The sequence below is a fragment of the Myxine glutinosa genome, chromosome 2, assembly GCF_964187855.1.
Source record: "Myxine glutinosa chromosome 2, kmMyxGlut1.1, whole genome shotgun sequence".
Lineage (NCBI taxonomy): Eukaryota > Metazoa > Chordata > Myxini > Myxiniformes > Myxinidae > Myxine > Myxine glutinosa.
Genome location: NC_136262.1, coordinates 106,655,404 through 106,669,083, shown reverse-complemented (window position 1 = coordinate 106,669,083; position 13,680 = coordinate 106,655,404). Strand labels below are relative to the sequence as shown.

At 45.7% G+C, this 13,680-nt stretch overlaps 2 protein-coding genes across 4 annotated transcripts in view; one reads left to right on the top strand and one right to left on the bottom strand.

Moving 5' to 3' along the window:
- The window catches only part of OSBPL9 (oxysterol binding protein like 9), a 124,649-nt gene that overhangs the window by 72,615 nt on the left and 38,354 nt on the right, over positions 1-13,680 (bottom strand). The gene's annotated exons all lie outside the window — the stretch shown is intronic.
- On the top strand, positions 7,358-13,562 carry LOC144890976 (protein FAM200A-like). The gene is made up of 3 exons (XM_078772868.1): positions 7,358-7,536; positions 8,110-8,531; positions 13,278-13,562. The coding sequence occupies exons 1-3, from the start codon at positions 7,365-7,367 to the stop codon at positions 13,560-13,562; spliced, it is 879 nt and encodes a 292-aa protein (XP_078628994.1). The 5' UTR covers positions 7,358-7,364.

Sequence of the window (13,680 nt, the reverse complement as noted above, 5' to 3'; positions counted from 1 at the left end):
GAGTTTGGGAGGGAAGGGACAAGGAGAGGGATTTGAAAGGGATGGGATATGGGGGAGATTTGGAGGGGAGGGGTGAGGGAGGAGTCTAGGAGGGGAGGGGCGAGGGGGCGTCTTGGCAGGGAGGGGTGAGGGGGTAGTTTAGGAGGGAGGGGGCAAGGGGGGAGATTTGAAAGGGATGGGTGATGGGGAAGATTTGGAGGGGAGGGGTGATGGGGAAGATTTGGAGGGGAGGGGTTATGGGGAAGATTTGGAGGGGAGGGGTGAGATTGGATTTTAGAAAGTGTACGATTTATGGGAAACGAACATTTATTGCAAAATGAGTTTCTTGTGACCGAGTTAAAAATACGTTTAAGGACGCTGGATGGAGGATGGAGTGCAGGAGAGTTCAGGGAATGTAGAAAAAAGGCACTATAGGAGATGGATATTTTTTTTGGGATGAATTGATTTGGTGAGCAAGTCGAAAGCAGCCTTTTAAAGAAGAAGAAGAAAAAGGTGTTATAAAATATGACGGAATACATAACTTGAGGGGAAAGTGTAAACATTGAAGGTTAATAACAGTGAAAACTATCTGGGGAAATGGGGGAGAAACACGTGGTCGAAGAACGAACGAACAAATAAGAATGAATAAACGAATGAGAACAGAGAAGGAAATGTTTTTGTTTTTTTGTTTTTTTTGAGTTGAGATTTACACAAGGAAGTATGGGTGAAACTTACACAAAAGTGGTGAATTTACACAAGAAGGAAGCTATGGGTGAAAAGACTGGGAATACAGAGAACGAAAGTTATTGGATCACAAACGACGGACCGCTGAGAGAAAAACAAAGCCTCAAGGTTGTACAGTGAACACTGTACAAGGCCTCAAGACACGACACGAATTAACACGATTTTCAATACAGGTATGAAAGATTTGCACCGAAAAATCTTCGTCGGGACACAATATACGTACAACACCATAAATAAATACAGTTTTAACGAAAATACAAATGGGAACAATCACTTAACTTCGATTTCAAATCGTACGCGACGCGGCAAAGGCCTTGCTCGCGACACGGCAAACAGACGATCAATTTATGAAAGATAAACACTGAGAAACAACCAAAGTTGCACACAATAACTTCCCACACCGAAAGATAAATACAGTTTAGACAAAATACAATTGTGAACAGACTTAACTTCGAAAAACGTGGAGACCGTGTGCAGCTTCGAAAATCCCTCCCACCGTCTCCGAGATCTCGCGAGACCGAGATCTCGCAAGACCGTGAGCTGCCACACTGGTTTTCCAAGAGTTGACAAAGTGGGACGCAAGGCGGCCATCTTAGATTTTGACGTGGCGACCCAATTTTCAATAGCTTTCTCCCTTATGCATAGATACACCCACACACCAGATTAGAAGTTAGTAGTTCGTTTATTTTTCAAGATATTTCGCTCACAAGGTTCACACATATATATGGTGGCGGCCATCTTGGATTTTGAAAAGGCGACCCAATTTTCAATAGTGTTCTCCCTTATGCGTAGATACACCCACATACCAGATTATAAGTTGGTACTTCGCTTATTTTTCAAGATATTCTGCTCACAAGATTCAGACATACATGGTGGTGGCCATCTTGGATTTTGACGTGGGTTCCAGCAAACAACAACAACATGCATTTTAAGGCCATTTTCCTTGCGAGAGCGGGGGTTAGCCTTGCGGTCCCCATGACAATCTTCTCCATCTTGCCCTATTTTCTGCATCTCTCCTTGTTAACCCCCTTGCCCGCATTTCTTCTTCCACCATCTTTAGCCAAGTCTTTCTCGGTCTTCCCCGTCCCTCTACTTCCTTCTACATTCATTTCCATCACTCTTCTCAACCAGTCACTTTCATCCTTCCTCAACACATGACCAAACCATCTCAACCTGTTCCTCTTCACAGCATCAATCACAGGCTCTATTCCCATCATTTTTCACAATTCATCATTTGTCTTCCTCTCTCTCAACGATACTCCGCACATTCATCGAACCATTCGCATTTCCACCCTTTCCAAGCTTTGTTGCTGCTCTACATTCATTACCCATGCCTCGCTCCCATAAATCATAACACTTCTCACACATGCAGCATGCACCTTTCCCTTCAGCTTCAACGACACTCCCCTCCTCATCAGCACGACACTCAGTTCCCGAAACTTCTTCCATGCACATCTCACTCTAGCAACCGTTGCTGAGTCTGATCCACCTTCTTCATTCAGCATGTCTCCGAGGTAGCAAAATGTTTTCACACCTTCCAGCTTCATGCTGTCTCCAAGATCCAACTCAACATTTCCTCCATCTGCAGCTCCCTCTGTGCACACCTTACATTTGAATGTAGCTGCCACACTGGTTAATGACCCTCTCAGACCACCACATTTTTGATGAACCCACCCAGCGCACATTGTACTTTGAATGGAGTTCACTCCGACACCCTTCCTGCACACAGCACAGGGCCACTTCCCAGTTCTTTCCACCTCACCACATGCTTTACCACTTGCCATCACCTTCATCTTTCCGATATTCACCTTCAGACCTTTTGTCTCCATACATTCCTTCCACTTGTTCATCTTTTCCTTCAGTCCATCCATACTTTCCGCAATCAACACCAGATCATCTGCATACAACAACTCCCACGGTAAACCCTCCTTTACGTTCTGAGCCAGCACCTCCATCACAGCTACAAATAGTAGTGGACTTAGTACTGACCACTGATGCACTCCCACCTTCACCTCAAACTCACCACTGTTCCCGTCCTTCATCCTTACAGCTGTGCACGCTCTTTTGTACATTGCCATCACTACTCTGATCAACCATTCCTCCACTCCTCACTTCCTCATTGCCCATGTCAATACTTTGCGTGGAACCCTATCGAATGCTTTCTCCAGATCAACAAACCCAAGAAACAACTTCTTCCTCTGCTCCATGTACTTCTCCTGCAACTGCCTCACAATAAAAAGAGTGTCTGTCATTCCTCTTCCTGGCATAACTCCAAACTGCATTTCGTCGATCTTCACTTTCTTCCTTATCCTCCTCTCCAACACCCTTTCCAATACCTTCATTCCATGCTTCAATAACTTTATCGCTCAGTACGAGCCACACTCTAGAGGGTCACCTTTCCCCTTGAAAAGAGGGACGAGTGTACTCAGTTCCCAATCCACTGGAATGCGGCCTTCTTTCACCGCCAGATTACAGAGGTCTGTCATTCTCTTCACACCCCAACTTCCTGCTGCCTTCAACATATCTCCCACAACTCCCGTCGGCCCTCCCGCTTTTCTACTCTTCATTGCTTTTATCGCTTCCTCAACTTCCTTCTCAGTTATCTTCTCTGCCGGTCCTAAAACTGGGTTACTCTCTATGTTGCCATCCCATTCATTCTCTGTATTCAACAGCATTTCCATATATCTTTTCCATCTTCCTTTCATTCCATCTGGGTCCACAACGATTTGTCCCACTTCATCCTTCAAGCAACTCACCCCCAACACATCACACCTCTCTTTCGCTATCTGCTTTGCAATCCTGAATACTGCTCTCTGACCCTCTTCCGAATCCAAGCATTCTCCGAACATTTTCCTACATGCCTCCTGCGCCTTTGCTACCTCTTTCTTTGCAGCCTTCTTGGCTGCCTTATAACTTTCATGCTCTGCTGTTTCTGCTCCCGTACCCTTCGCCTTCTGCCACTCCTTGAACTTCTTTCTCTTCTCGTCAATCCTCTTTCCAACTTCATCATCCCACCACCATGTTTCCGAGTGCCTCGGTGGTCCTTTTGTCCATCCACATACCTCACCAACGGCTCCCAACAGACCAGCTTTCATTGACATCCAACCACTTTCAAGCTCAACTACATCATCCTCTACCCTACTCAGCCTCTCTTTTAATGCCTCCCTTACTGTCACCTCTTTCAACCTCCACACCTTCATTCTCGGTTGGTACTTCACCCGCCGAGCTCTCCTCGCACCTTTCACCCTTATGTCGCAGACAACCAAGTGGTGCTGTGAAACAGCCTCCTCCCCCGGGATCACCTTTTTGTCCCGGAGGTGCCCCCTATCTCGCCTACGCACCATCAGGTAGTCAACGGTTGTCGTAGACCCACCTGACGTGTATGTAACAAGCTTATTATCCTCTTTCTGGAACTGAGTATTACAAATCAACAAATCAGCTCCATCAGCAAACTCCAAAATCCTTTCACCTTCTCCATTTCTCACACCATATCCGTAACCCCCATGAACTCCCTCAAAAACATCCATACTCCTTCCCACATGTCCATTTAGGTCTCCTCCTACCACAACAACTTCCTCATCTTTCACGTTTTCCATCAGCTTCTCTATCGCACACCAGAACTTGTCCTTCTCTTCATCGCTCTGACCAACCTGCGGAGCATATCCCGAGATGACGTTCACCAAGAGCTTTCCAATCATCATTTTCACCATCATCAACCTATCACTCGCTCTAGTCACACTCACCACACTGTCTACAAACTCCTCAGAAAACAGGTTGCACCCACACACCAAATTAGAATTCGGTCCTTCGCTTACGCATGCACGCACGCATGCACGGACGGACGGACGCACAGACAGACGGACGGAGGGGAAAACCATAGTCCTCCTTTCGCTCCGCGGTGCGATGGGGGACAATAATAATAATCTATCTATATTATAAAAGGAGCCGTCTGTCTGTCTGTATGTATGTATGTATGTATGTATGTATGTATGTATGTATGTATGTATGTATGTATGTATGCCGTGTTACAAGTTGAGAATGGATTAACCGATTTCAATAAATCCAATTATGGTGAATTCGGGTAACTCTCAGGCATGTTTGTGATCCAAAATTTTTTATTCGTACATGGACACGCATGTCAAAACTGCAAATGCCAACACGTGACGTTGGTTATCCGTGCACAGAGAGCAGGATCTCCCAGGAATCCTTCTTTTTTTTCTTCTTTTTTTGTATACAAGATCGAGGCTCTTGAAAGAGCTAACATTAATCACACAAAAAGACAAACCGACACACAAAACACAAAAAACAAGGGGAGCGGCAGACAAGATGGGGAGAGAGGGGGAAGGACACAAAAGAGAAGGGGAAGAGGGGGAAGGACACAAACACAACATTTGAGAGCAGGGACATCGGGAGGACTTGGGGGGAGGTGGGAGAGGAATAAAACATATGAACACTGCAAGGACTCTGGGGTGAATTACCGGGGGTAGAAAAGATCAAGGTTTTCGGTGGGGGAAGATAAGAGATGGTGGTGAACAGCTGTTTTAAAGACCTGGAGGGAGGAGTGGGATTGAAGGGAGTGGGGGAGTTTGTTCCAGAGGCGGGAGAAAAGGGGAATGAAAGAGTGAAGGTGAGCAGAGAGCCTAGGCTTTGGCAGTTTAACCATAAGAGGGTTGCAGGCAGATCTTGTGCGACCTGAAGGAATATTGGGGGGACAGAGCACAGAGAGAGCTGGGGGAGCAAGGCCGGAGAGGAGTCGGTAGAAGACAGAAAGACCACCAACCTGCCTGCGGTGAGTGAGTGAAAGGCCCTCGGTGTTCACTACATCGCAGGAGATTCCAATGATTCTGAAAGCTTTGGCCTCAACAGCGTGAAGCCGAGCAAGGTGTGAGGCAGGAGCACCAGCCCAGAGGGGGGAACAGTATTCCATTGAGCTGCGGATGAAAGCCTTGTATATGGTGAGGAGCTCAGGTGTGCCAAGGAAGGACTTCGCACGACGGAGGATACCCAGTCGGCGACTGGCTTTGGAGGCCAGCTTGGAAATGTGGTTTTCCCAAGAAAGATCATGGCAGATAGTGAGACCCAAAAGCTTGAGCGACAGAACTTCTTCGAGAGGATTGTTGAGAAAGTAGATGGGAGGGTTGTCCAGTCGGTCCTTTCGGAGAGACATTGTAAGAGTGTGAGATTTGTCAGGATTGAAAGACATGTTCCACTTGTTTGACCAGTCTGTGATTTTGTCCAGGTCTGCAGAGAGTGAGGAGGCTGCAGACTGCCGATCTGAGGGAGGAGGAATGGAGCGACAGAGAGTAGAGTCGTCAGCAAAGAGACAGAGAGGATTTTCAAGAGTCAGAGAGATCATTGATGAAGACCAGAAAAAGCACAGGGCCCAGAACACTACCTTGGGGAACTCCAGCCTGAACAGGAAGAGGAGATGAGAGAAACCCATTCAGGGCCACACGTTGACTACGACCAGAGAGGAAGTCCGCCAGCCATGCGTGGAGATTTCCATGGATACCAAAGGAGGAGAGTTTGGTGAGCAGAGCAGGGTGCCAGACCGTATCGAAGGCACGTGAAATGTCAAGGGAGACAGCTCTAATTTCCTGTTTGGCGTTGAGGACCTCCATCCATTGTTGAGAAAGCAGAAGCAGCATGTCGCATGTCCAGAGTAGAGTGACCAGGTCTGAAACCAAAACTTTCATACTTTCTTGGTCAACTTGAGATAGGATTTCAATGAAACCACTCTCAGGAAGTAAACATAACCACTTATCCCTCTCCTGACAAAGATGTTTTATCCACCATGTCGATTCCAAATCTCCACGAATCTCCACGAATCCAAATCATACAAATTTACATTAAAACAAAAAAACCTCTTCCTCCATCATCTTCTTCACATATAATAATGCAGAGCCTCATTCAATCCCGTTTCTCATATCGATCAGATTCAGCAAACGCTTGCTATATGCAATAGTTTTTCTTTCAACATTTCGATTTTAATATCGCCCTATTAAACACCATTTCTGAATATACAACAACAACAAGGCATTTTAAGGCCATTTTCCCTGCTAGAGCAGGGGTTAGCCTTTTTTTTTTTTTTCTGAATATACACCGCCTATTAAAGTGACGTTCCGCAACCTATGGGTCACGACCCAATGTTTACCCAATGCAACCTATGGGTCGCGGACGCAAAGGATTTTCAAAGGGTCGCACGATCGTGCGACAAAAAAACATAAATACAATCGTGCGACAAAAAAAATAAAAACAAAAATACAACTTTATCAACGATTTACTTCTCCTGACTGAACAGAACATAGATCAAATGAACGCCGACACAAACTTTATAGTGTGGCCTCTTCTACCGCGCTGTACCGATGTACCGCAATGTACCGCACGTGCATCCGGTCAGTCAGATCATACGTTTCGTTTCCGACACGCGAATGTCCATTGCTTTTCATTCGAAAGATTGAGCTGTGAGCGTAACGTACTCGCCATGGCTAGAAAGTATCAGCCTGTGTTCCTGAACTATGGGTTCACCTTGAATATCGATAAGCACAATGTTCATCGACCATAGTGTGTGATATGCTTTGACGTGTTGGCCAACGAGTCCCTCAGGCCCCAAATGCTGAAACGGCACCTCGAGAAGAAACATGGAGATCATGTCAACAAGTCGCGAGAGTTTTTTTCTCCGGAAAGAACGCGAGATGAACAACAGCAAGTCAGTAATGAGTTCGGCTGTTTTTCTGTCAAAGGGACTGACCAAAGCCAGCTACCTGGTGGCGGAGAAGATAGCCAAAGAAAAGAAACCGTACACTATTGCGGGTAAGTTTTTTGTTTTTTTTCGTAAAAGTATTTCACTGCATTGGCGGTTTGTAGGTTCATAAAGTAATACATGGCGCTGTAAGTATAGTTAAATTTAGTTTTTCATTTCGTCTTTAAAATATTGATGTGTCAGGTTCTTGCTTACTATTACTCGTGCCATGTATACGTTGGTATATCACAACTTCATAAGTTTTATTGTTTGTTGCAATACAGCCATTCTTAAACTTCGCCTCTTTTTTAAAAAGTACGTGCGGCAATCACATCCTACATATTGAATTTTTATAATGCCTTGGAACAGCGGTTCTTAACCTGGGGGTCGTGACGTACGCGCATACACGAACAAAATACTGCGTGTGGTATGTACCTTTGTTAGGTTCCTAAAAATGGGCTCAACAAATTGATATGTTATTTATGACCCCTTCATGACCCCCAGAAAACCCCAAACGACCCCCATTGGGGAGGGGGGGGGGGTGTCACGACCCCAAGGTTAAGAACCGCTGCCTTGGAACAAAATCACGATTAATCATAAAGTGAAAGAAATGTTCATGTTATTTTATTTATCTTGTATTGCAGAGCAACTCATCCTGCCATGCGCCAAGGCGATGTGCAGAGAAGTGCTTGGAGAGACGACGGCTTCCAAGATAAGCACCATTCCACTTTCTGCCGACATGATTCGCCGACGGATAATAGACATGGGCGAAGACATCGAGCACCAGCTGTACGCAAACCGAGAGGCCAACAAGTTCGTCATCCAGTTGGACGAGTCAATAGACATCGCACAGAAGGAGTTGATTCTCATCTTTGTTCGTCATCATCTCATCTTTATTGGGGATCTTCTGACATGTGACGAGCTACAGACCAAGACCACGGCCGCAGGATTCGACCCTTCGATCCCTTCGATCGATCCCTTCTTCGACCCTTCGATCGAAGATTCGATCCTACACGACCCTTCCAGCTGGTCACTGGTCGCACTTGGAAAGGGGCAGCTTTTGGAGGTTGGAAGAGCGTCGAGGGGCTACAGAAGAGGAAAACGTGGCGGTAGTTTTGGTGGTGGCCGCAGTCGATATTACTATGGAGGCTCCCAGAGTTACGGCAGCTCCCGAAGGAATGATTATCAGGGTAGTGGCCGAGAAGGAGACCGCTATTCACGTGACTACAGTGACTAGCGGTCGAACCGTGATTATTACGAAAGTTAGAAAGAGTTGAAGCACTGAATGCTGCGGAGCAGCCGAGCCAAAATTCCTACATGGATTAACCGTGAACGCCACGTTCCTAAAGGCGCCCATGTAGTGAACTTTCCTACACAGATCCCTTCGATCTTTTACGGATTCGTCACTTCCGTTGTTGTGGTTTTCACCCACTTGACATATTTCTGATATGTACTATTATTATCTTCAAAAGGTTTATTGTGCATGAACAGTTATCAAAAGTTAAAAAGGTTAACTTTAAATGATACAGGAAACCGAACCGGAAGACGACGAGAGGGACGAAGAAGAGGCGTGGCGAGAAAAGTCGGACAAGACGCGTGACGTCGAGCTCCATAGTGAGCGTTGTCTAACGAAGGTCGCGAGGGAATTTTGAGTTCCTTGAAAGGACATCCTGCGATAGGTATTATCGCTGGGATTGAGAAATCTGCGTAGTCAGGTTTAGGCTGAGATTCCGACGAATCCTTGCCTGGTCGCATCGACTCAAGTAAGAGCCGTCGGCCATTTTGAACCTCGCGCTTCGTTCACCGACAAAGGTTTTGCTACGCGTCAGCTCTTCTCAACATCCTATCGTCTGTCTGTCGGGGATGTATGTGCGCGACCGCGTCGTCTCCAATTACGTTGCGGTTTGCTGATTGAGCTGTGAACGTGCTCTTCTGGAGGGCGCCTTTATACAGTTTCGGCTGTGTGACTGCCATTGCCATCTGTACAGGATTCGGGTCTCGACTGGACAGCGGGATTCGGGTTTCGACTGGACATCGGTCTAGCGATCACTAGAGCGAATCAACTTTGCCTTGGAGAAGGTTATAGAGACATTGAGGAGTGTCCTTTTTCACTCACTTGGAGTGCCGTGAGTTATCTGACTTTAGTTGATGGTACCATCATAAGATATATAGAGTGCACTCTGGATTGCTATTGGTTGTACCGTTATTCTTGTGTGTGATTTTTAATACAACATTTGTTCGTTTAAAATCATTGGTGTGGTTTCACTGTTGATTTCTAACACAGAATAACATAATTTTTCTGCCGTGGCTCCTCTCGGGATTCGGAGGTACACCGTGACCAGGGGGTTGGGGAGGAACACGTAACAATCGGCATGGCAATGATTTTATGGGGGATCTTCTGGCATGTGACGAGCTACAGACCAAGATCACGGCCGCAGAAATATTCGCAGTAATGAACAAACACATCGCATTGCATAGCCTCAGGTGGGAAGACTGTTGGCGTTTGTACCGATGGTGCAGCATCAATGACAGGTCGGCGCAGCGGTGTCATTAAGCTCATCCAAGATGTGGCATCAGAGGCAAGCTGGACCCACTGCTTCCTCCACCGCGAGGCATTAGCGGCGAAAGAGATGTCACCTAGACTTGCCGAAGTAATGGACATTGCAGTGAAAACAATCAACCATCTCAGGAAGAGCGCCCTAAATTCGAGGTTGTTTGCAGAGCTGTGTAAGGAGCAAGATGCAGAACACACCACGGTGCTGTATTTTGCAGTTGTTCGCTGGCTCTCCAGAGGAGATGCTTTGGCAAGATTGTATAAACTTCGCGACCAGGTCCTCTCATTCTTGGAGGTGGCTAGGTCAGACCTGGCAGTCTGCTACAAAAACAACAAATTCATCGCAACATTGGCATACATGGCCGACATCTTCAACTTGTTGAACAATCTGAACATATCGTTCCAGGGCAAAACGAACAAGCAGGCGAAATCCGTGTTCGTAATGTATGACAAGATAGCGGCGTTCAAGTCAAAGCTGGATCTATGAAAGAGAAGAGTACAGACCAATGATGAATTTGACATGTTCGAAAACCTGGGTGATCTGCTCAGCAAGAGTGTTGAGGAGCGTGTGGACATTAAGGATGTCATCGTCGAACATCTGGTGAACCTGCGCAAACAATTTGACGAATACTTTCCTGTTGATCCACGCGTGGAGAAGAAGTGGATCCGAGACCCTTATTCAAACGACGTTCAGCAGTGCTGCAACCAACTTTTCCAACAGATTGAAAGAGGACTTGATCGACATCGTGTCCGACGGTACACTTGAGACACTGTTCAGGAAGGACACTTTAGTAAAGTTTTGGTTGACAGTGTCTCATGAGTACCCAGAGATTGCCCATCTCGCGATAAAGTTCCTGATGCCATTCACGACGACGTGGATGTGTGAGGCAGGTTTCTCAACGGTGACATATCTGAAGTCCAAGTATCGAAACAAACTGGAGACAGTGGCCCTGTGCGCCAACCTGAGAATCGCATTGTCGCCGCTTCAAAGCCGAATCGATGATCGCGTAGCCAATATGCAAAGTCAACCATCGCACTGATGTGGATAATCCACATCTACAATGTTGCTAACGGAACATTTAAATTAGGCTTGTAAGTTTCACTTTCGGGTTTAATCAGTGAAAGTTGTTTCTTTAATGTTGTTCATGATAACGGAACATTGAACCTGGATATAAGTTCAGATGTATATCGGGTTTTTTCAGTAAAAGTTATTCTTGTTTTGTTTATCAGTTCATGTTACATTTTAAGTTCATCATCTATTCACGATGAAGATTAAAATAAAGTTCAAACACCTTATCTTGGCGTGTCACTTTAATAATTAAAGTTTTATTCTATTTCACAAAAGATACACCGCCAATGAATGTTGTGAGATTCATCTTCATCTTCATCATCTTCATCCGGATTCATCGTAGGGGCGGATTCATCTCTTCCGAAGCTGCTAACAAGGCAGGGAGTTTACGCCTGATTGGCTGACAATAATATCAAGTGGGCGGTGTCTGTGATCGAAGTCGCTGCTCATTCTCAAGGGGGGCGTGGTCTCTCGCTCTCTCTCTCCTCATGGTCGTGGAGATCCGTACAAAATAAGGACAGTGTTTGGTATGATTGTCGTCACTTTGCTTTATTGTTCAATTACGAATTGTACTAATGTACAGAGATGATGAACCGAACCCTTAACAAGATATTAACGTCATAAGCAATCGATATTTCCGTGACGGTTTGTGGGGGGGGGGGGGGGGGGGGGGTTCGATGGGTCGCGACTGCATGCCTGGGTTTTTTATTGGGTCCTGGGCTAAAAAGGTTGTGGAACGCGGTATTAAAGCATCACAAAGCAGGCCGCTCTACAGTCTACTTGCAACACAGGTGAGAAAAGGAGAAGAACAAAAAAGCAGCTGACATTTCAATAATTTATTTGCGAGATTTTTAAAGGGTGCAAGTTAATTAGCTCACTTGGAACGAAGGGGGAGCTGTTGTGATGGCACGAAGTCGGTCAGTCTGTCAGTCCGTCCATAAACACTTGAAACTTCTACGAAACCACTGATGGTATTGCGACCAAATTTGGCACAAATGATATTTGCTGTGTTGTGACTAAAATTTGTTCACGGCATTAAAAAATTCAGGTTCTAACGGGGTCTAGCAGGGATCAAAGTGGATCCAGGTTTGACCCCCCAAAATAGGAATTTGCTTTTTCCTCAAACTACACACACAATTTTGATGAAACGTCACCACAACCTTCATCATCCGTGATGTACCAATGTTTGTTCAAGGCATTGGAAAAATTGGGGTCTGAGGTACACGGGGTGGAAGAGGGGAGGGGTTTCCCCCCCAAATAGGTATTTTTTTGTTTGTTTATTTAAAGTCTTATGATTATGTAAGTATAATTCCTGTCTTCAAGCAAGCATTGAAATTGGTTTAAAATAGCTTTTGTCAGTGCAGTATACTGTTTATTCTACCAGGTGAGCGCCAGGGGTATTGCCCCTATGTTTTTTTTTATATTCTCGTAAAACCTGTCAGTGAAAACACTATACCATCTATTCATTACATAAGCATTTCCCCACTGGTTATACCGGTACAGAGGGCAGCACTTCCAGCTGAATTAGTTTTCATCTTGCCCCATCAATTACCCATCACAGCTATGCCGAGGAAACGGAAAGCCCAAATTGGAAGGAGAGATCAAGATATGAGGAACAAGAGAGCACACAGAGACAATGGGACATCAGACATTGTTTCCTGGCCTGGTGCATGTCTAATACGTACCCGAGACAATTTATTCAAAAGAAAGAAGAGAGGGAAGGGGAAGGGTGAAATTATTTTTTCATTTTGATCTTCCTCCTATTGTTGTTGTATATTTATTTGCAATTCAGCATCTAAAAAGGCTGTGAAGAATATTCCTTTAACACTCTCCCTATACACATCCTAATGTTATTTTTCCTCATTTTTTCATTTAATGTCTTTTTTAACACCAAACAACAACAACCTTTTTTTTTTTTTTTCAATTACGCAAAGATTGGCGTTTCCGTCAGTGAAGCGACAGGTCGTACATGCTAATAATAATAATAATAATAGCATAGTTGAAAATGCAGGTAAAAACTCTCAAATCCGAATTCCTTGGGAATCAATGACCTACGTTCCTCACTGGAAAATACATTGTATCTTTTCGTAGACACAAACCCTCGGCATTGGAATACTGATGCTCACCCGTCCATCTCTCTCTCGGCCAACCTTGAGAAAATGAATAATAATTCATGTATTTTAATGCAGGAATGTTCTACACTTTGTCCCTCCATTACACATTGTTCAGATTTTCCACTAGTCTGTTCTTACCCCTTAACCATGCTGGTGGATCCCGCGACTGCGGGCCTGCGCAATGATACGCATCGCTGCGCTGTAGTCTTTGGTCGCTGGGCCCAGGCCTTCCCTCTCAAGGGGTTGGTCTACACGAGATTTCGGATTGAAGGATTGCCGACAGACCTCCTCTGGTGGGTTGTCTTTGGCCGGCAGCTTCTGACCTCGTGTGGCAGCACCCAACATGCGAGACCCGCATAGCGATCTTCTGGACTGTCCATCCTGGCTTGGCCAGGTGGGCTCGGTCCTGGGGACTTGCTCCATATGCACCTCGGCGGTTGGGGGGGCGGGGGGGGTTCAGGGGGATTGTGGCTGGGTC

Bases quoted from the DNA above. Each gene is read 5' to 3' on its own strand.
- LOC144890976 (XM_078772868.1), top strand. From the start codon at position 7,365: ATGGAGATCATGTCAACAAGTCGCGAGAGTTTTTTTCTCCGGAAAGAA. The intron at 7,537-8,109 runs GTAAGTTTTTTG...CTTGTATTGCAG, and splicing joins GAAACCGTACACTATTGCGG to AGCAACTCATCCTGCCATGC. The intron at 8,532-13,277 runs GTTGGAAGAGCG...ATTTTAATGCAG, and splicing joins GAAAGGGGCAGCTTTTGGAG to GAATGTTCTACACTTTGTCC.